This window comes from Oryctolagus cuniculus, chromosome 6 (genome assembly GCF_051225735.1).
Source record: "Oryctolagus cuniculus isolate XC-2025 breed Fujian yellow rabbit chromosome 6, ASM5122573v1, whole genome shotgun sequence".
Taxonomy (NCBI): Eukaryota; Metazoa; Chordata; class Mammalia; order Lagomorpha; family Leporidae; genus Oryctolagus; species Oryctolagus cuniculus.
Window position 1 is genome coordinate 151,059,059 of NC_142872.1, and position 19,988 is coordinate 151,079,046.

At 47.8% G+C, this 19,988-nt stretch overlaps 1 protein-coding gene across 2 annotated transcripts in view; it reads right to left on the reverse strand.

The window, feature by feature from the left end:
• Nucleotides 1-1,024: 1,024 nt before the first annotated feature.
• The window catches only part of WASHC5 (WASH complex subunit 5), a 73,949-nt gene continuing 54,985 nt past the window's right edge, over nucleotides 1,025-19,988 (reverse strand). For both annotated transcript variants that reach the window (XM_070075481.1, XM_002710540.6), the window contains 6 exons: nucleotides 17,245-17,348; nucleotides 15,984-16,113; nucleotides 14,555-14,651; nucleotides 9,787-9,940; nucleotides 6,380-6,467; nucleotides 1,025-1,435 (listed from right to left, as the gene is read on the reverse strand). In XM_070075481.1, coding sequence (XP_069931582.1) covers nucleotides 1,379-1,435; nucleotides 6,380-6,467; nucleotides 9,787-9,940; nucleotides 14,555-14,651; nucleotides 15,984-16,113; nucleotides 17,245-17,348 — 630 coding nt within the window. In that variant the 3' untranslated portion in view covers nucleotides 1,025-1,378. The remainder of the gene's footprint in view (nucleotides 1,436-6,379; nucleotides 6,468-9,786; nucleotides 9,941-14,554; nucleotides 14,652-15,983; nucleotides 16,114-17,244; nucleotides 17,349-19,988) is intronic.

Consider the following 19,988-nt stretch of genomic DNA (forward strand, 5'->3'; position numbering starts at 1 on the left):
CTGCTTTCTGATTAAAAACTGCCTTAGAGCTTCCTTTTAGCAGCCGACTTTGTCCTCGCTTCACATGGATGGAGAAGAGCATGGCATTTCTGATTGGCTGTTTCCTGAACCAGCCTCACGGGGCGAGACCGAGTGCCCTGGGCCTCCGTGCCCCGCCACAGCTGGACGGTGAGGCTGCCTTCTGCTCCACTGACTCCATTAACACCTTTCCCACTGTGACAATGAAACAAAGCCTGGAGGGTTTCCCCCCTTCTCCTTCTATGCATCTCAGGATTTGAGGCTTTCTGACAGAAGAAGTAACTTCCCAGAAAACAAAAAAACCTGGATTACTTAGTTCTCCCTGTACAAAGATGCCAGGAGGCGGGCTTGGGACAAGGTTGAGCTGGTTGCAGAACTAGAAAAAAACTTTGCCTTGACTATAAACCAATGCTTCTTACCCTACAACTTGCTAAATGATTGGCAAGCACTTTTCAGATCCAGTTTTGCTTTTGCTTTTTCACTTGTTCTCTCCAGAGAAGGGCACTGCCAGCTATAGATTCAGGGCTGAAATATTTCTCTGGTGTCATTCAAGTTTTTGATGTTCGTGTAGCTGCAGTAGGATGGTAGCTTCCTTTTTGGGGTAATTTTTACGCAGACATGAGTTGGGATTTTGATGGAGGTACAAGCTAAGTGGTTAACAGCCACCAGAAAAGGGGAACATGAAGCTATGGGTACCAATATGGATTTAGGGCCTCGGGGCAGGGCTCAGGAGGTGCAGAGAAAGGTAGGCTGGAACGAGCAGCTGAGGTTAAGGAATACCTAGTTTTGTTAGAGCGCGGTGAACCTTGGACATCAAGAAACTTCTGTGGCACTTGGGACACAGATTGTGGTCACTACATTTGTACTATTCTAGCTGTCTCCAGGTGCCTACCAGGCTATCATGGGTGGGCCATAGTACCTTGCAGGGCCATCTCTTACCTTCCCAACAGGGTTTTGAAAGAGTGAATATATAGTTTTTAATCAAAAGCAGAAGGACGACTTTGGGTACTGTCAATTCTATTTTACTGAAAATCTGGAGTTGCACAAATAGTTCTTTAGAACATAAAACTAAATGGATTTATACATAACAGTTACATTCAGCATTTATAAGAGGCAGTACAAAAATGTGTTCTGCTTCTACATGATATAAATTGTATAGAATACCATTATTTAAACAGTATTAATCATATTAACTAGTGCTGTGAGATACATCTTACCCAGAATGGCTGATGTTTCCCACAGTGGAGGGAAAATACGCAGTTATATGAACTGTTGAGGTTTTTTTCATTTCCAAATTCATTTTAGTGATGGTGGGAAGATTTTGGGATGATCCTTTCATTGAAGAAATAGGAGAAAAAAGTTATAGGACTGTTCTGAATTCATCAAAAATGAAATTAGGCACATGTGCTTCAGCAACCTGAAAAACAAGAGTAATTCACAGCGTTAAAGTAGAACCAAGTTCAAGATTTTCCATATGGAAATTCATGAAACGATATCCTTTGGAGCAGGATGGATTACAGGGAAGAGCTGGACTCACATGGGGGGACTGCACCTGAAATAGCCACTTGCTGTTTCTCGTGTCCTCTGGCACTGTGAACTTGAGGGTGGGTATATAGCGTTCCCTGCCCCAAACGTGAGCTCCTGAGCTTGTAGAGGCATTCTGATCTAGGGGGGTTATGCCTCTGGGAAGTACTACCAGGTGGGGTTAGATCATATAACCTACTTGGAAGTGGCTGTGGGCGGGGCCCAGGGCGACACTGAGGCCAGAGGGGGAAGGGCAGGACGGCGAGAAACACGTTCCTACACATCCTTCAGAGTTCTGAGAAGGCTGCAACGGGTTTGGGGGCGGGGTCAGATGTAGCACTGGGCGATTTCCAAGTGCTGGAGCTGAGTATGTTCTAAATGTCACCTGCTAGTCACAGGGAATCAAGCTACTGTAGAGAGCATGAAAAAGAAGTAACATCTCACGATAATCCCTTCAGGAAAATGAAAACAGCTTTGCATTCTTCCACGTCATGCACACTATCCCACACAAAAACGGGTCGTCTGATCTAGGGTCCTTCGCCTCCACCAGGTCTTACATTACGTGCATCCTTGCACATCTGTCTTGGTGAACTTCTGCACGTATATCCGGGAGGTAAACCCCTTGAGGTGGAAAAGCAGGACTCAGAGTGAGCATATTACAAAACTTTTTTTAAAATAGGGAGAGCTGGCCGGCGCCGTGGCTCACTAGGCTAATCCTCCGCCTAGCGGCGCCGGCACACCGGGTTCTAGTCCCGGTCGGGGCGCCGGATTCTGTCCCGGTTGCCCCTCTTCCAGGCCAGCTCTCTGCTGTGGCCAGGGAGTGCAGTGGAGGATGGCCCAGGTGCTTGGGCCCTGCACCCGCATGGGAGACCAGGAAAAGCACCTGGCTCCTGGCTCCTGCCATCGGATCAGCGGGTGCGCTGCCCCAGCGCGCTGGCCGTGGCAGCCATTGGAGGGTGAACCAACGGCAAAAGGAAGACCTTTCTCTCTGTCTCTCTCTCTCACTGTCCACTCTGCCTGTCAAAAAAAAAAAAAAAAAAAAAAAAAAAAAAAAAAAATAGGGAGAGCTAAATTACTGTTCCCAAAGGCCAAGCCAATTTACACTCCAATTAAACAGCCTTGAGAAATCCCATTTCTCCAAACCCTACAAGCACTGGGGCCCAGCATTTTGTTTCTTGTCCTGCAAATTGCCTGTTAACATCCTTTGCCCGATTATTCTTCCTTTACGGGTTTAGTAGTCTTTTTCCTATGGAACTGGAGAAACACATTGTAAATCAAAGACACCGGTCCTTTTTAAATGTTTTCCATTTTGTCTTTTTTTTAAATTAAGATACATTTGATAATGTTTTTGGTTGCCTTCGGTATTTCTAAGTTTGTTTACAGTTTCTTCCTTTGGTATTATGCCTGGGGGTTTATAAGAGGCAATACCATGCCATCTAAAATTTCTGATTTATTTGCTTCATATTTCATGTCTAGCAATAACTTATTTTGATAACAAGGATGATACAAAGGATTAACTAGCTTTTTCTTTTTTTAAAGATTTACTTGAAAGGCAAAGCAACAGAGGGAGAGACAAAAAGTGAGATCTTCCAATCACTGGTTCACTCCCCAAATGGCTACAATAGCCAGGTGTGGGCCAGGCTGAAGCCAGGAGCCAGAAATTCCATCCTGACCTACCACTTAGGTGGCAGGGGCTCAAGCACTGGCCTATCTTCTGCTCCCTGCCCAAGTACATTAGCAGGAAGTGGTTCTGAGGTGGAGCAGCCGGGACTTGAACTGGCGCTTTCACAGGGGTTGTTGACATTGTAAGCAGTGTTTTAACTGGCTGTGCCACAATGCCAGCCCCTACCTTGCTATTTTTTAAGCACAAAATGAAGTGACTGTCTCAGCACTATGGACTAATATTCCCTTCTGAGGGAGTTTTGGATGCTGTTTTTCCTTTTATATGATTGCATGCCCAAAATTTGTTTCTAGGCCATATATTCCTATCCATTGATGCTACCACTGAGTTTCCTATCAGTACCACACTTTATTTTTGTAGTTTTACAAGATGTTTTATTATCTTTAAAAGGCTTATTCTAGCCCAAGTCTTATGAAATTAAAAAAAATTTAAGTTAAAAATTTGTGGGTTTTGCAGTAAATCTATAAATTAGAAAAATGACATTGCTATAATAGTCAAACGTTTTCTCATTCAGCTTTCATGTTTCAAAATTGTATTTTTTTGCCGGCGCCACGGCTCACTAGGCTAATCCTCCGCCTAGTGGCGCCGGCGCACCGGGTTCTAGTCCCGGTCAGGGCGCTGGATTCTGTCCCGGTTGCCCCTCTTCCAGGCCAGCCCTCTGCTGTGGCCAGGGAGTGCAGTGGAGGATGGCCCAGGTGCTTGGGCCCTGCACCCCATGGGAGACCAGGAAAAGCACCTGACTCCTGGCTCCTGCCATGGAATCAGTGCGGTGCGCCGGCCGCAGTGCGCCGGCCGCGGCGGCCATTGGAGGGTGAACCAACGGCAAAGGAAGACCTTTCTCTCTGTCTCTCTCTGTCCACTCTGCCTGTTTAAAAAAAAAAAATTGTATTTTTTCTAAATTGTTTTTCATAATCCTTTTAGAGGTTATTCAATTATCCTCAACTGTATCATTTCAGTTTTTTTTTTTTTTGAAGATTTATTCATTTATCTGAAAGAAGGAGAGACCAAGAGAGAGATTCACTCCCCAGATGGCTGCAATAGCCAGAAGCCACCATGTCTCCCTCACGGGGAGCAGGGGCCCAAGCATTTGGACCATCCTCTGCTACTTTTCCCAGGCCATCAGCAGGGAGCTGGGTCAGAAGTGGAGCAGCTGGGACACAAATCAGCACCCATATGGGGTGCCAGCATTGCAGGTGGTGGCTTTACGGGCTACACCACAACACCGGCCCCTTTCACTGCTATTTCTGTGAATGGAACCTTTTACATATTATATTTTAAATTGGTTATTAGTGTACTTTACACATTTATTCTGTAACCAGCTTGTTCATATCATTCTATTGGATGTTCAAGGAATACAGTGACATCTTCAATAAATAATGTGTAGTTTGTCTTCATCCTAATATGCATTTTAGTTTCACTTCTTATTTTATTATCTTGCTCCTGGACAGCAAAAGTAGCAGCAAGATACCATCTTACCACTTTTACAGCCTTGCCTTTCAGGAGAATGCCACTACCAGTTAAATTTTTTTTTTTTTTTTTTGACAGGCAGAGTGGACAGTGAGAGAGACAGAGAGAAAGGTTTTCCTTTTGCTGTTGGTTCACCCTCCAATGGCTGCCGCGGCCAGCACGCTGCGGCCGGCGCACCGCGCTGATCCGATGGCAGGAGCCAGGTGCTTCTCCTGGTCTCCCATGGGGTGCAGGGCCCAAGCACTTGGGCCATCCTCCACTGCACTCCTGGGCCACAGCAGAGAGCTGGCCTGGAAGAGGGGCAACCGGGACAGAATCCAGTGCCCTGACCGGGACTAGAACCCGGGGTGCTGGTGCCGCAAGGCGGAGGATTAGCCTAGTGAGCCGTGGCGCTGGCTTTACTAGTTAATTTTTAAAAGGTCATCCTTGGGGCCAGCGCTGTGGCATAGCGGGTAAAGCTGCTGCCTGCAGTGCCGACATCTCATGGGCGCCGGTTCGAGTCCTGGCTGCTCCACTTCCGATCCAGCTCTCTGCTATGGCCTGGGAAAGCAGCAGAGGATGGCCCAAGTCCTTGGGCCCCTGCACCTGCCTGGGAGACCTGGAAGTGAAGAAGCTCCTGGCTCCTGGCTTTGGATCGGCACAGCTCAGGACACTGTGCTGTGGCCATCCGGGGTGTGAACAGTTGATGGGAAACCCCTCTCTCTGCCTCTGCCTCTCTGAAACTCTGCTTTTCAAATAAGTAAATAAATCTTAAAAAAAAAAAAAAAAAGGCCACCTCTGGCTTTCATTATATATATTAAGAAAAACTACCTTTAATCTTTTTTTTTTTTTATTTTTTTTTATTTTTTGACAGGCAGAGTGGACAGTGAGAGAGAGAGACAGAGAGAGAAAGGTCTTCCTTTGCCGTTGGATCACCCTCCAATGGCCGCCGCTGCAGCCGGCGCACCGCGCTGATCCGATGGCAGGAGCCAGGATCCAGGTGCTTTTCCTGGTCTCCCATGGGGTGCAGGGCCCAAGCACCTGGGCCATCCTCCACTGCACTCCCTGGCCATAGCAGAGAGCTGGCCTGGAAGAGGGGCAACCGGGACAGAATCCGGCGCCCCAACCGGGACTAGAACCCGGTGTGCCGGCGCCGCAAGGTGGAGGATTAGCCTATTGAGCCACGGCGCCGGCCCTACCTTTAATCCTTAACCTACTAATTTTTAAAAATGAGAAATGATTTTTTTCAGCATCTCTTGTATTTTAGTATCAATCTTTCACTTTCAGGTAAAAAAGTAGAACTACTAGTGATAAAGGAAAAGGAAAGAATCTCTTAGGCAAAACGCAGTCTTTCCTTGCACAAACCGTGGCTGCATGGGAATAGCTGTGGCGTGAACACGCAAACTCACTGTAGGAACCAGGTCCTCGCAGAGAAAGAACAAACCGCGTGTGGCCGATTCCTGACCTTGGCCCTGAGAGACGTCTCCCAGCTGGAGTCCTGCCCTTCCCTGGCCTGAGACGGGGGAGGTGTGTGATGTGTGAGAGGAGCGGGCGGGAAGCTGTGGTAGAGCCGGCCTCTGGCAAAGCACCTGGCCTGGCGGAGCGGCCGCAGAAGGCACCCAGCGGGTGCCCCAGGGCCACTGCTGTGACTTGCGGCTTCCAAGCCGGCCATGGCCATTCCGGACTGCCCTTCAGCGTCTTCTCACTTACCCGTCTGGGCAGCTTTGTGTAGCGGACGTAGTCCTCCAGGAAGAGCAGGGCACCCACGACCTCGGCAGGCATCTCTGGGATCTTCTGGCTGCAAGAGAGGACGGTGCGCATCCAGGCCCTGCCTGCTACACCTCAGGCCCTCGGTCAAAGTCCACATGCAGACTGCACATGGGACAGTGAGCAGACGGGGTCCAGAACCCCTCGTGCTTCCTGCTCACAGGCCTCCGGGGGCCTGCCCTGCAGGGCCAATTCTCGGCAGCCCCCTCTGCCTTACCAGGGACCGCACACCCTAGCCCTGCGGCCTCCTCTCCCTCTGCTCCCCGGCCATGCCTCCCAGTGCAACCCCCAGCGGTCCCTGCCCTAGCCCTGCAGGCTCTGCACCTGACCTGGGGGCGCACTTGCCGCCGGTTTTCCTGTCCCACTCAGCCACTGCTGCCTCTGTGGAGGCCTCCCTGCCTGCCCTGGCACAGCCCTTCGCGGAGCCCGTCCTCCCAGCCTCTTCACGCCCTGCTCGCTTGCGTGCCAGCTTCCCACCAAGTATAATCTAGGCCTATGGGGGGGGGTTGGGGCCTCTTCAAAATGTTCATGACAAATGTGTATTATGAATTAGGCATGGATTTCAAAAAATGTTTAACTGATTGTAAGAACTGTACAGACTTATATGGGATACCACGTATACATTGCTTAATGTCCAATCTATCTACCCACATATTTAGCATTTCTTGAGGGGGAAACACTCAAACTCCTTTCTTGTGTTTTTTTTTAGAGGAACATGCAGTGTATCATCATGATCTACCGCTGCCCTACTGTGCAACACGACACCAGACACTCCCTACTGCTAACCATGAACTTAGTACCTGCTAACCAACCTTCCCCCAACCCTCCCTCCCAGAGAGCAAAATGTTGTTACACCAAAATAAACTTATTTGTCATTCCATTTTCCTCAAACTTTGTGAAGTGCCCTTGTACAAAGCACACCACAGATTCCGTACAGAGCTTCCGCTCTCGGTATTCTACCAGAGGAGTTTTTAGGTGTTAACAGTATATCCCACGCATTTGCTCATGAGCGAACCTCATGGGAATGATCTGCCGACCTCTTCTCTGCAGACTGGCTGCTTGTGAGAGCGCTCACGCACGACCGCTCCTGGGACAGTTCAGCTGTCCCTCACTGGTGCCTGGCGCCAGGGGAGGAAGGCCACTGGCTCTCCACGGGCCTGTGCCCACGCACCAGGTGTTCAGGGGCCCACTGCACCTTCCCCGCAGCCTCATTGTGTGACGGCTAGAACTTCATTCGTGAGATCTCTCCCTCCTTCAAGCCCTCTTTCTTCAAGTTTTTAAAAGAAATCTACTTTTTGAAATGAGTCTGACCATACATTCTAGAAAAACATCCGATGTTTGTTTACTGCTCATTAACTCAGATGTGGAGGAACTGGCCTGACTGCAGCTCGTGGGGAGACGTGAGGATTGAAAGGAATGCAAAGGCGGTATGAGCCACCACACGCAATGGAGTCCCAGATTCTACTACTGCAATCCCGGGCGCACCGCCACTCACGGAGGGCCCAGGAGAGCGCCCGTGATAACTCCCCAGTCTGGGGCCGGCGCTGTGGCTCACTTGGTTAATCCTCCGCCTGCGGCGCTGGCATCCCATGTGGGTGCCAGGTACTAGTCCCGGCTGCTCCTCTTCCAGGCCAGCTCTCTGCTGTGGCCCGGGAAGGCAGTGGAGGATGGCCCAAGTGCTTGGGCCCTGCACCCCATGGGAGACCAGGAGAAGCACCTGGCTCCTGGCTTCGGATCAGCGCAGCGCCGGCCATGGAGGCCATTTGGGGAGTGAACCAACAGAAGGAAGACCTTTCTGTCTGTCTCTCTCTCACTGTCTAACTATATCTGTCAAATAAATAAATAAAATCTTTAAACAAAACAAAACAAGACAACCTCCCCACTCTAAGGGGAGGGCTGTATTTGGCTCAGGAAGCCACGTTTTACATGGCCAGTAACAGACTGGAATACCCAGGGAAGCTCTCCTATGGAACGTCTCTGAGCTACCAAACAGCAGGAGCAGGAGGAAGGGACGCAGCTAAGGCAGGGAAGATCCAAGGCAAGCGCCGACTCAGGGACTGGAGCGATACCACCGATAAGTGAGGCCACGTTTTCTCCTGTGTAATTTCAGAGGGTAGAAAAAAAGCTCACCAGCTGACATGTTCAGAGATGTGGGTTTCTAATCACCACATCGGGAACTTCCTAATGGGGGGTGGGTGCCTGGCTCGGCAGCTAAGATGCTGCTTGGGACGCCTGCATCCCTAACTGAAGCGCCGGGTTGGAGCCCAGGCTGCTCCACTCTCCGACTCCAGCTGCCTGCTCATGTGCGCTCTGGGAGGCAGCAGTCTTGCTCCAGTACTTGGACCCCTGCCTCCAATGTGGGAGACTTGCATTGAGTTCTAGGCTCCTGGCTGCAGCCTGGCCCAGCCTTGGCTAATGCGAGCACTTGTGGAAATCTCTTTCCAACAGACAGAGAGACAGACAGACAGACAGACAGACCTTCCTGGGGCCAGTGCTTTGGCGTAGCAGGTAAAGCTACCAGCCGCAGTGCCGGCATCCCATATGGGCAACAGTTCAAGTCCTGGCTGCTCCGCTTCTGATCCAGCTCCCTGCTAATGAGCCTGAGAAAGCAGCACAAGATGGCCCAAGTCCTTGGGCCCCTGCACTCATGAAAGAGACCTGGAAGAAGCTCCTGGCTCTGGACAGGCCCAGCTCTGGCTATTGCAGCCATCTGGGGAATGAACCCCTGGATGGAAGATTTCTCTGTCTTTCCCTTTCACTCTTTCAAATAAATAAATTTTTTTTTCAAAGAGAGACCTTTCCAATGAAACCACTCTACTGGTGTACTGCATTGCCTTAAGTGGTAGCAAGCGTCTGATCAGGGAATGTTCCAGAGAGGCTGACTCCCTGTCAGGGATGTCTCCGAGCTGATTCAGTGTACTTGGAGGGAGGCCAATTAAGATTTATTTGAAAGGCAGAGTTACAGAGAGAGGAGACACACAGAAAGACAGGGAGAGATCTTCCACCCACCGGTTCACTCCCCCAGTGGCCACAATGGCCAGGGCTGGGCCACCCAGGTCTCCCATGGGGGTGGCTGGGACCCCAGTACTTGGACCAGCTTCTGCTGCCTTCACAGCTGGACAGCAGGGAAGCTGGTACAGACGCGAATGCACCCAAAGGGACACCTCTGGCTGGGGGACCGAGGACAGGTGCATCTTCAAGGGTCCCAAACGAGGGGACGTGCCCCGACTCACTCTCCCCAGAAGGGCACACGGCCATTGCCCATCTCTGCCAGGGACATACTTAAGAGGACTTGGGTAGGCAAACTTTTGTGACTTAAGTTCCGTTTATCCCTGCGGGGTCATCTGTACCTTGTGCATTGCTCCACTGTGGAGCGGATGAACTGGCCGATCAGCGCCAGGAACTGCTCCGTGTAGCGGGAGTGAAACTGCTTCAGCAGGGTGAGCAGCCCCAGGACGAGCGGCGGCCAATCGACGGGGTCGGCGGGCTTGCGGCAGACCATTCCTGCGAGGGGAGAGATCACAGCGCCAGGTGAAGGACTCGGGCGACACCCACCCACGACGACTCTCGTGAGTGGCGAAATGTTCGGGGCCACGTCGTTGTCACCTGCTGGGGACAACCTGGCAGGCAAGGACCACTGTGCATTGCCTACAGGTGGGCGGCGCAGTCTAGTGCTTCCGGGGATTCAAAACAACAAGGCGGCCTCCAACTTTCCCCATCATCATTGCTGCCTGTTCTGCATCCCACAATGACTGCATGCGATTGCTGAAGCTTTCTGAAGATTTAGGTAAATGTAAGGGAAAAATAAAAATCCCCTGTTAATGACAGCATGACATCCTAGATACCTGAACTACTGTTCCGTGTAAGAACAACTGAAGTGCAGGATAAAGTAAGTCACAAGTCTCTCCGCACACAATGGTGAGCATTACACAAGCAAACAGCCTGCAGAAGCCAGCAGGGTGGGAGGTGCAAAGTTATGGAGTGAGTGAGTGCTGAAGCCGGCTTTCTCACTAAGGAGTTCTGCCAGAATCTGGGGTCTCTCACCTTCTACCTGCATGATTCTCTGGAAAGTAAGAGAAAGAGCCTAGGGTTTTCACGAGGAAACACAATGCTGAAAACCAACAAAGCTGGAAGTCTTACACTGCCTAATTTCAAGGCTCACCAACAAGTTACGGTAATCAAGACTAAGTATTGGCATAGAGGTAGATAAACAGATCAATGGAACAGAATAGAGACTAGAAATAGTTTTATTCTTGTATGATCAACAAAATTTCCACAAACATGCCAGATAATTTAACAGACGAAGAGAAATCTTCTGAACAAACAGTGCCAAAATTGTTTCACAGGGGAAAAATGAACCTTGACCACCCACTCTCATGCCATACACAAGAAGTAAGTTGAGAAGGACCCCAGACCTTGGTGTGAAATAAAGCTTCTAGAAAAAGACCTAAAGGAGTATGTTTATGCCCTTGGAGTAGGCAAAGATTTCTTAGATAAGACACAGGAAAGACTAATTTTGAAGGAAAAAAAATGGCTTAGTTGGACATCATCAACATTAAAAAATCTACTCATTAATGTTGCCAGCAATGGGGCAGGTGTTGTGGTACAGTGGGTAAAGCAGCCCCCTGTGACACTGACATCACACATGGGCGCCAGTTCATGTGCTGCCTACTCCACTTTAAAAAAAATATAAATATATATGTATATTTATTTATTTGAAAAGCAGAGAGTTAGAGGCAGAGGCAGAGAGAGAGAGAGAGGTCTTCCATCTGCTGGTTCACTACCCAGATGGACACAATGGTCAGAGCTGTGCCGATCCAAAGCCAGGTGCTTCTTCTGAGTCTCCCACGGGGGTGCAGGGGCCAAGTACTTGGGCCATTTTCCACTGCTTTCCCACGCAGTAGCAGAGAGCTGGATCAGAAGTGGAACAGCTGGGACTTGAACCATATAGGATGCCTGCACTGCAGGCAGCGGCTATACCCACTATACCAAAGCACCAGCCCCTGCTCCACTTTTGATCCAGCTCCCTGCTAATGGCCCGGGAAAAGCAGCTGAAGGTGGCCCAGGTGCATGGGCCCCTTTCATCCACATGAGAGACTTGGATGAAGCTCCTGGCTTCAGCCTGGCCCAGCCTTGGCTGTTGTGGTCATTTGGGGTGTGAACCAGCAGGTGGAAGAGCTCTCTCTGTGCCCCTCTCTAACAAATAACTGAATCTTTAAAAAAAAAAAAAAAAAAAAAAAAGTCATCAGTAAGAGTGAACAGGTAAATACAGATTGTGAGAAAATAGTCACAATATACGTATCTGACAAAGTAACTGTATCATCATCAATGAATTACTCCCATGCTGTGATTAAAAGATGAACAATTCAATTTAAAGACAAGCAAAAGACCATACCAGATGCAGACAGAGAGGGCAACAGGGAATGCCAACAAGCACACGACAAAGTGTTCAACATCACTAACCATGGAGGGAGGCGAACTAAAACTATCACGAGATACCACACCACTCTACCATCAGAATGGATACAGTTTTAAAAGTGACACCATCAAATGCTGGCGAGGATATGGAGTATACATACAGTCTCTGTTGGTGGGAGTGTAAGGGGTATAACCACTGTGGACAAAGGGCTGGCAGTTTCTTAAAAAGTTCAACTGATCAGACAGAGCCCTCCATTTGGGTTCTTGGGAAGGCTGGGAAATCTGTTAAACTAGAGATGCCTAAATAAGTTACAATCAATCACCTTTCTTGGACCCTGGCAATGCTGACCTACCATGTAAGAAAAGTACATGGAAACATATTCTAACAGTAGTCAATATGAAGAAATTATCCTGTCCAGGGAAAACAAACATGATGTCAACAACAGAAGCTTCCTCTAAAGAAAACACTCAAAAAGTCTTTCTGCAAAGGCACATTTAATTGTCTTAAGAACAACGCTCACCTCAGAATCAGCCCTTAAGGCATCCTGGTCTGGCTGAAAAGCCCATGAGAGCATTCCAGACATGGAAAGCCAAGACAGTGTGGCAAAAAATGTTCTACATGAAGGATCTCTGTGAGTGAGACCCCAGTGGAAAGCAGTGGCCATCAAAGAAGGATGTACTTTTCTCTGAAGGGCAGAGAGAACTTCCACTTTGCTTATGGCCTTGTCTAAATACTGACATAGTTTGTGGATTCAAAAGGCTTCCATAGCCTAGGTAGCTCATGACAAGGGCCTTGGGTGGTTGCTGATGCCATACGTAAGAGTGTTAATTGTTAAATTAACAACAGGAGTCACTGTGCACCAACTTTCCATGCAGGACTTCTGTCCTCAATGAGTTCTATTATGAAGGTTAACTGTAAAACTATTTCTCAGTTTTGTGTGTGTGCGCAATTTGTTGAAATCTTTACTTAGTACAGAGTTGGTCTTCTGTGTATAAAGTTAATTGAATATGAGTCTTAATGGAGACTGGGAATGGGAGAGGGAGGAGGGGGAGGGGTGGGAGGGTGGGTATGGTGGGAAGAACCAGTATATTCCTAAAGTTGTACCTATAAAATTTGTATTCCTTAAATAAAAAAGTTTCTTTGGGAAACAAAAAAAGAACGATGCTCACAAGATGGAATATTTTTAGAACACACACTGATGTTCCTTCCTTAGTCCTATTTTCCTTTAGTTTGATTCCTGTATTAACCCATCAGTCTAATTCATAAAAACAAAAGATAGTCAGAGATACTTTCCTGGGCTATTTAAAGTTTCTGTTTTGTTTTGCTTACAGTTCTGGGAATTCTATGTAACAGCGACATAAGCAGTTGTATAATCAAGGTACCAGATCCTCACTATATGAATAATAAAGAGCTAGTTCTTTAGAATAACAGTGAACAGTAAATCTTAAATGAAAATAAGATTCATTGTGTAATGACAATGATAAAGAATCACATTTATAAGTAACACATGGACAACAGAGAACGAATACAATCTCTGTCTTGAGAACCTTGAGTTGTGGGATGGCCTTTCACACTGATTTGATCCCCACACAGAAGGGAGTTAGCACCTGGTGAGCATTCACTCTGTGTGGAGCACTGTAAGGTGATGGAAGTCACCAAGGCTCACAGTGGTGAAGCCGGAATCCAAACACAGACGTGTTCCCTCTTCCCCAGTGGTAAGGATGCACGGTGGGCACCACACTCTGCACCCTGGGGCAGGAACAGGTACTGCCATGGGAGCGACGTCTGGGACCAATGAGTACTTTTGAATCAGAGAATGAAAACATCAGAGAGATTCTATATTTTTATCTGAAGAAAGCTTATAAAATAGGGAGGGAAATACTTTAAGGAAGAAAAGTACTTTAGAATCTCTGGTTAAGAAATAACATGATTACATTTGCAGAAATATTCTTTTAATGCATTTAAAATTAATTAAAATCTACAACGAATTCTAAAACTTTCTACTTAGTTGGATACAATTATGCAGACAGAGGAAGTAGCTGAGATTAAATAAAAATGCTCAAAATAAACTGACCAATGACAAAAAAAACAAACAAACAAAAAAAAAAACAAAAAAAACAAGGGTTATATTCCTTGAAAGGACAAATAAATTGAAAACCTTTGGTATGTAGTGTTTGTATTTTGACATGTACTCACCTATATATTAAAATAGCAGATATTCCTGTATTAGCCTATTTCTATGACTATGCTGTATTCTTCATATCACAGTACACATTTGACGCTTGTTGAATAGAATCCTACCCCAAAATGTTTCCTTCACAACATAATCAACTGCTCAAACATTAAAGAAGGGAGGCAAAGCAAGGGTCCCGCAGATTCTGCACACTGGGTAATTAATCCTTGGACAAGTGGACGTGGTCGATTTTAAACTGGTGTCTACTACATTTCATAAAGGGGCATTGGGCGTCAGGTTTCAGACACAAAGACATGGACTTCATAAATATGCATTTAACTAAGAACCCATCTCCTATTCATATTCTGTACCAACAACTATGTATTATGGGAGGGGGAAGCCATTGTAATCCACAAGCTGTACTTTGGAAATTAATATTCATTAAATAAAAGTTAAAAAAAAAAGAACTATGTATTAGATGCTGTTCTACTGTTATTTATTGCAGAAGGTAAACGTCATACAGTACCTAGATTTTTGCTGTACTGAAGTTTTGGCAACTGAGCGATCAGAAATAGAAAGTTGACAACTGGGAAATAGGGCAAGCGCTTTGTTGTTATGTATATCTGCAAAGAGAAAGCAGAGAAATGGATGGTTTCTTTACATTACACAGTAATAGAGGCACACATTCAAATGAAAAGCTTCAATTTGTTCAGACTACTTACAACTTGCAGGGTTCCACTAATTTGCTGCCTTTAGAGTTTTATTTAACGTCCCTCGTCTGACCCAAACCTGACAAACACCTGCAGTGAGCTGAATCACACACCCAGGGTATCATTATCGGCCCCTCCACGGAGAACAATTTTGCTTAAAATCAGCAGTGATTTTTCCTCAATCCCATTCATGTCATTAATACATGACATGGGGGAGTGATGAAGAGTCGGAGTTGGAGCAAAATAAAGACCGAGGCAGAGCTGGAGGGAGGAAGAAGATGAGAGAGGAAAGGCAAAGACGCACGGAGCAGGAGCGGCAGCGCCCACGTGGAAAGGAGGAATCCTCCTTCGTCATCTGGTTTCCCCTGTGCACTGCCACTGAGCAGTCCCCCACCCAGGTACCCTGCGGGAAGTGCAGAAGGGGCCTTCACGGCCATGGCAGACCCCTCGAGGAGACAGGCCAGGGGGCCTGGCCCCCACTCCCGAGCATGGAGCCTCGGGGGAGTCGTTTACCTCCCTGAGTCTCTGGTTCCTCACCTAAAAAGTGCTGATTTCAGAGTTGTAAGATTAAGTGAGATAATCCAAGGTTAGGGGGGTAATCCATGCTTGATATGTAGAGAATATTCAACAGATGTTGGCTCCCATTTGACTTCATAGTCTACCTAAAACCCTAGAGATAATATGCATTTCAGAGTTTCAAACCTTACAGATTCTAGAAAGGTAATCTAGGGTAGGAGTAACACTTGGCAATCAAGGTCATCAGTATTTCTGTATCAAAACATAAGAATAGCTGCACTAAGTAGGACAAATAATGAGTACAAACAGTCTTATGCCAATTCAGGAGAGATTCTGCCACCAAATGAGATCTGGCACCAATTTATGGAAAACCGCTCAGGCGATGACTGTCAGTCACAAGAGGACACTTGCCTGGCTAAAACAGCTCCCAGCTCCCATGCAGCTGCATCCCAGACACCAAACCCCAGACACACCCAGACTACTCTGGCAGCCATACAGCACTTCCCACTTCCGTAGAAGCCTTCATTGACTCTTGGTCCTCACAGTCCCAAGCCCAGCAGAGAAGGCGTGATCAAGGCTCCGTAAGGGCAGGGCACTGGAAGGAACGCAGGCATTGGTGTGTGGACCCAGGTTCTCCTGGTAACTGTGGCACCGTGATCTGTCTCCTGGGCCAGACTGCCTCCTGCCGGACACTGCGGCCCACTACGCCACGCTATGTGGCTCGCTCACCTTATTCAGTGGGTTGTGAATGCCAGCTGCCTCCAGATAGGCGGTGATTTCATAGAGGAGCGTGTTATCTTCTTTGGGGTACGGAAGCGAGGGGTCCTGATAATGGGCTTCGATGTCCGCCAGGAGCGCCCTAAGTGCAGGAAGAAAGCAGTGCTGAACACCAGCAGTGAACTGGATCTACACAACAGCTAACGCTGAGCAGTGAGGCGATCTTCCCGGGCCTCGGGCTCCCATCCACCAAATGAGGAATCGATCCGTCTAGTGGAAAAAACGACCTGGACATACTTTATCTTTTGGAGTCAAACTTAATCAAGTACTCTCATAATTCAAATCTTCAAGAACTGACTAGAGGCTGAGCTGCGGCGTAGCGGTTAAAGCTGCTGCTTGCAGTGCCAGCATCCCAGGTGGGCACCGGTTCGAGTCCTGGCTTCTCTTCCAATCCAGCTCTCGGCTATGGCCTGGGAAAGCAGTGGAAGATGGCCCAAGTCCTTGGGCCTCTGCACCTCCATGGAAGACCCGGAGGAATCTCCTTTCTTTGGACTGGTGCAATTCTGGCTGTGGCAGTCATCTGGGGAGTGAACCATCAGATGGAAGACCCACCCCCCCCGCCTCTGCCTCTCTGTAACTCTGACTTTCAAATAAATAAAATAAATCTTTAAAAAAAATTGACTAAACTGTTTTCAAAACCCACTTTGTCAAAGCACTGGCTTCACTACCTCTTAGGAACACGATTATTTATCTTCTGTAGGAGGTTCAAATGCGGGCAGGCTGCTGGTGAGGCGGAGAGCCAAGTGCACTTCAGGATGGGTACCCAATAGCACTACGGTCATCAACGCTCACTCTCAGCTGCCCCCTGGATGACCAGTGCTCAGAAGTGGACAGAACCTAGGAAGCTGGATGTGGATTTGAGATCATTTCCAAACCCATCTGAGTACCTAGCACAGTGGTGCGTGTTACGTGATCAATGTATGTTGGCTGAACAAAAGGATCCATGGTGGGGGCAGGGGGCGGGGAAGGAGAGAGAGGAAGGAAGAGGGACGACTGACGGGAGGAGAGGGCAGAGAGGGGCCGGGAGAGGACAAGGGATACTCTGCGGAAAGAGGCTTCTGATGCCAGATCTGACACCCACGGAGAGGAGGCCTGGGACGTTCAAGGACCTCTCACCCCAGAAGAACTGGAGAGCGAGGAACTGAAGGAACCAGGACACCTGGGAGCCGAGCCATCCAAGCCCACGGACGGCTGCTTCCAGGCCGCCACTTACTTATTGAGGTTCTCCAGAGCCGCTGCCAGATGCTTGGAGTCAAACCGACAGGAGTAATGGAGTTCATTGGCGATCTGCTGCCGCAGAATCTGCATCTGCCCGACCTGGGAAGAAGAACGAACGAGAGGCAGCACACAAAAGCGTTTCCAACGGACAGATGGTGGCAGGCAAACAAAAGACGGCAATTTTCCACCAGCAGGATGCCAACATCTACAGAAAAATGGAAGGATTTCCTGGAGTGGCTGCACAGCGAAGACCAGCACCTCGCCTGATGGGACGCAGAAGACGCTTCAAGCAATGTCTGGATAGTTCCTGTACGCTTCTCAGAGGGGCTCCGAAGTACAATATTTACCAGGTGATCCACTAGTGTTCAGTTGTTCATGGCTCAGAGGGGCGACTTTATCAAAGCTGTAGCTTTTCTCTCGTGGGGAATAAGCACTCCACGTTTAATAGCTGTTATGAGAAGCCCATCTTTCTTTTAGGCGTTCTACACTGAACTTTCTCAAGTCACTAGCATTCTCAGATTTGGGGACCATAAATCTGTCCATGTCATTCAGGACTACAGATCATTAATTATCTGGACTACAAACTAGTTTACAGAACATCTTCCAAGAAGACCCCTGTTACAATGAAAATCCCCTAGCCCTCTGGCTTTTTAAGATATTTTATTCTATTTTCATTAATTAATTCGAGAGACAAGAGACAGAGCAACAAAGAACTCCCATCCAGTGGTTCATTCCCCAAATATCCATAATATCAGGACGAGGCTGGGGTCAATCTGGGGCCCTGGAACTCAAGCCAGGCCTCCCATGTGGAAAGCAGGGCCCTAATTACTTGGGACATCACCACTGCCTCCTGTGGTGCGCATTACTGGGATGCTGGGACCAGGAGCCAGGGCTGGGTACTGGAGCTAGGCTTTCTCATACGGGACACATTTGTGTTAACACCAGGCTCAATGCCAGTCTTGAACCTTTCTGTGTGCCTTGGATGCTCCTTTGGGTATCTAGTGAAGCGTACAGACACCACCTCAGGACAATGCTTTTACACACACCTAAAAATGGGAGCCAACAGTGATGAAATGAAATTATCCGTTACAATAGAAATTGTGCGAGAGTTATGCTGACACAGCAAACCGTGGTAATTTCATAGTGAGGAACAGAAATGATAATGATTACTGGGTAATAGGAATGATTTTTGGGTGAGGCTCGAAAGAGTTCAGATTGCTCCTATAAACTTGTTGACACCACACGATCAATGGTACATTCGTGCCAATAAACTTCTTCTATTGGTTTTGAGTTTATTTATTTGAAAGAGAGAGATAGAGACAGATTTATTTTCCATCTGTTGGTTCATTCCTCAAATGCTTCTCACGGCCAAGGCTGGGCCAGCCTGAAACCAGGAGCAAGAGCTCCCTCTGGGTCTCCCAAACGGGCTACAAGACGTAAGTACTTGAGACATCACCTACTGCCTCTCAGGGTGCATGTTTGCAGGAATCTGGGCTGGAGGTGAACGTGGGATCCCAGATATTCAGACACAGAATGGGGGCATCTGGAATGGCAGCTTAACCTGTTGCACAACACCCACAGATGTGCCACTAAATTTCTTTTTTCCCATTCAAGGCAAGGTATCCCTAAAAGACTGGCAAGGGGGGAGTGGGGAAGGGGAAGACTGTATTGTAATGCCAGCAGCAGTACAGTGGAAGTGAACATTTCTTCTCGGATTTGTTGGGGCACAGGAAAGAAAACGCAGTGGCCTTTTCTAAGAGAAGTCATGTGGATAAACTGAGCTCGTGAGAGTTCAAAGTAGGAAACGACCTCAGATGGGTGACTTTCAACCACTATTCCTACAAGGCTACTTTTCAATCACTAACACTATTTATTAATAAGAAATCTTTGAATTTACAGGAAAGTATTGTTTAAAACTTGAATAGGACCAAGCCAAGAAAATTGCAGGCTCTCTCAAGTCACTAAAAGTGTCTCTCACAGCTCATATTTGCCTCATTTATTTCCTTGCTTAATGCTCTACGTCTAGGATACACCAGGTCAAGGAATCTCATGGGGCCAGTGCCATGGTGCACCGGGGTAAGTCATCGCCTGTGACACTGGCATCCCAGATTGGAGCACTGGTTTGAGCCCCAGCTATTCCACTTCCAACACAGCTCCCTGCTAATGTGTCTGGGAAGGCAGAAGAATATGGCCCAAGTACTTGGGCCCCTGCCACCAAGGTGGGAGACCCAGATGGGAACTCTGGGCTACTTGGCATCCACTTGGCCCAGTCTTGGTCATTGAGGCCATTTGGGAAGAAGCAGAGGATGGTAGATCTCTCTCTCTCTCTAACTGCCTTTCAAATAAATAAATCTTTAAAAACAATTCTCATGAAAACATCAGTTAAGAATGTAAACAGAAATAAAGTCAATTTTGGGCCAGTGTTGTGGCATAATGGGTTAAGCTGCCGCTGCTCCACTCCTGATCCAGCTCCCTGCTAATGTGCCTAGGAAAACAGTGGAGGCTGGCCCAAGTCCTAGGATCCCTGCACCCACCTGGGGGACCCAGAGGAAGCTCCTGGCTCCTGGCTTTGGGCTGACCCAGCTCCGGCTGTTGTGGCCATCTGGGGATTGAAGCAGCAGATGGAGGATCTCTATCTCTACCTAACTCCACCTTTTAAATAAATAAAATAAAACTTAAGAAACAGAAAAGGAATAAAGCCACTTTAATAGAAATGGTTCGTAGTGCATACTGAGTCTC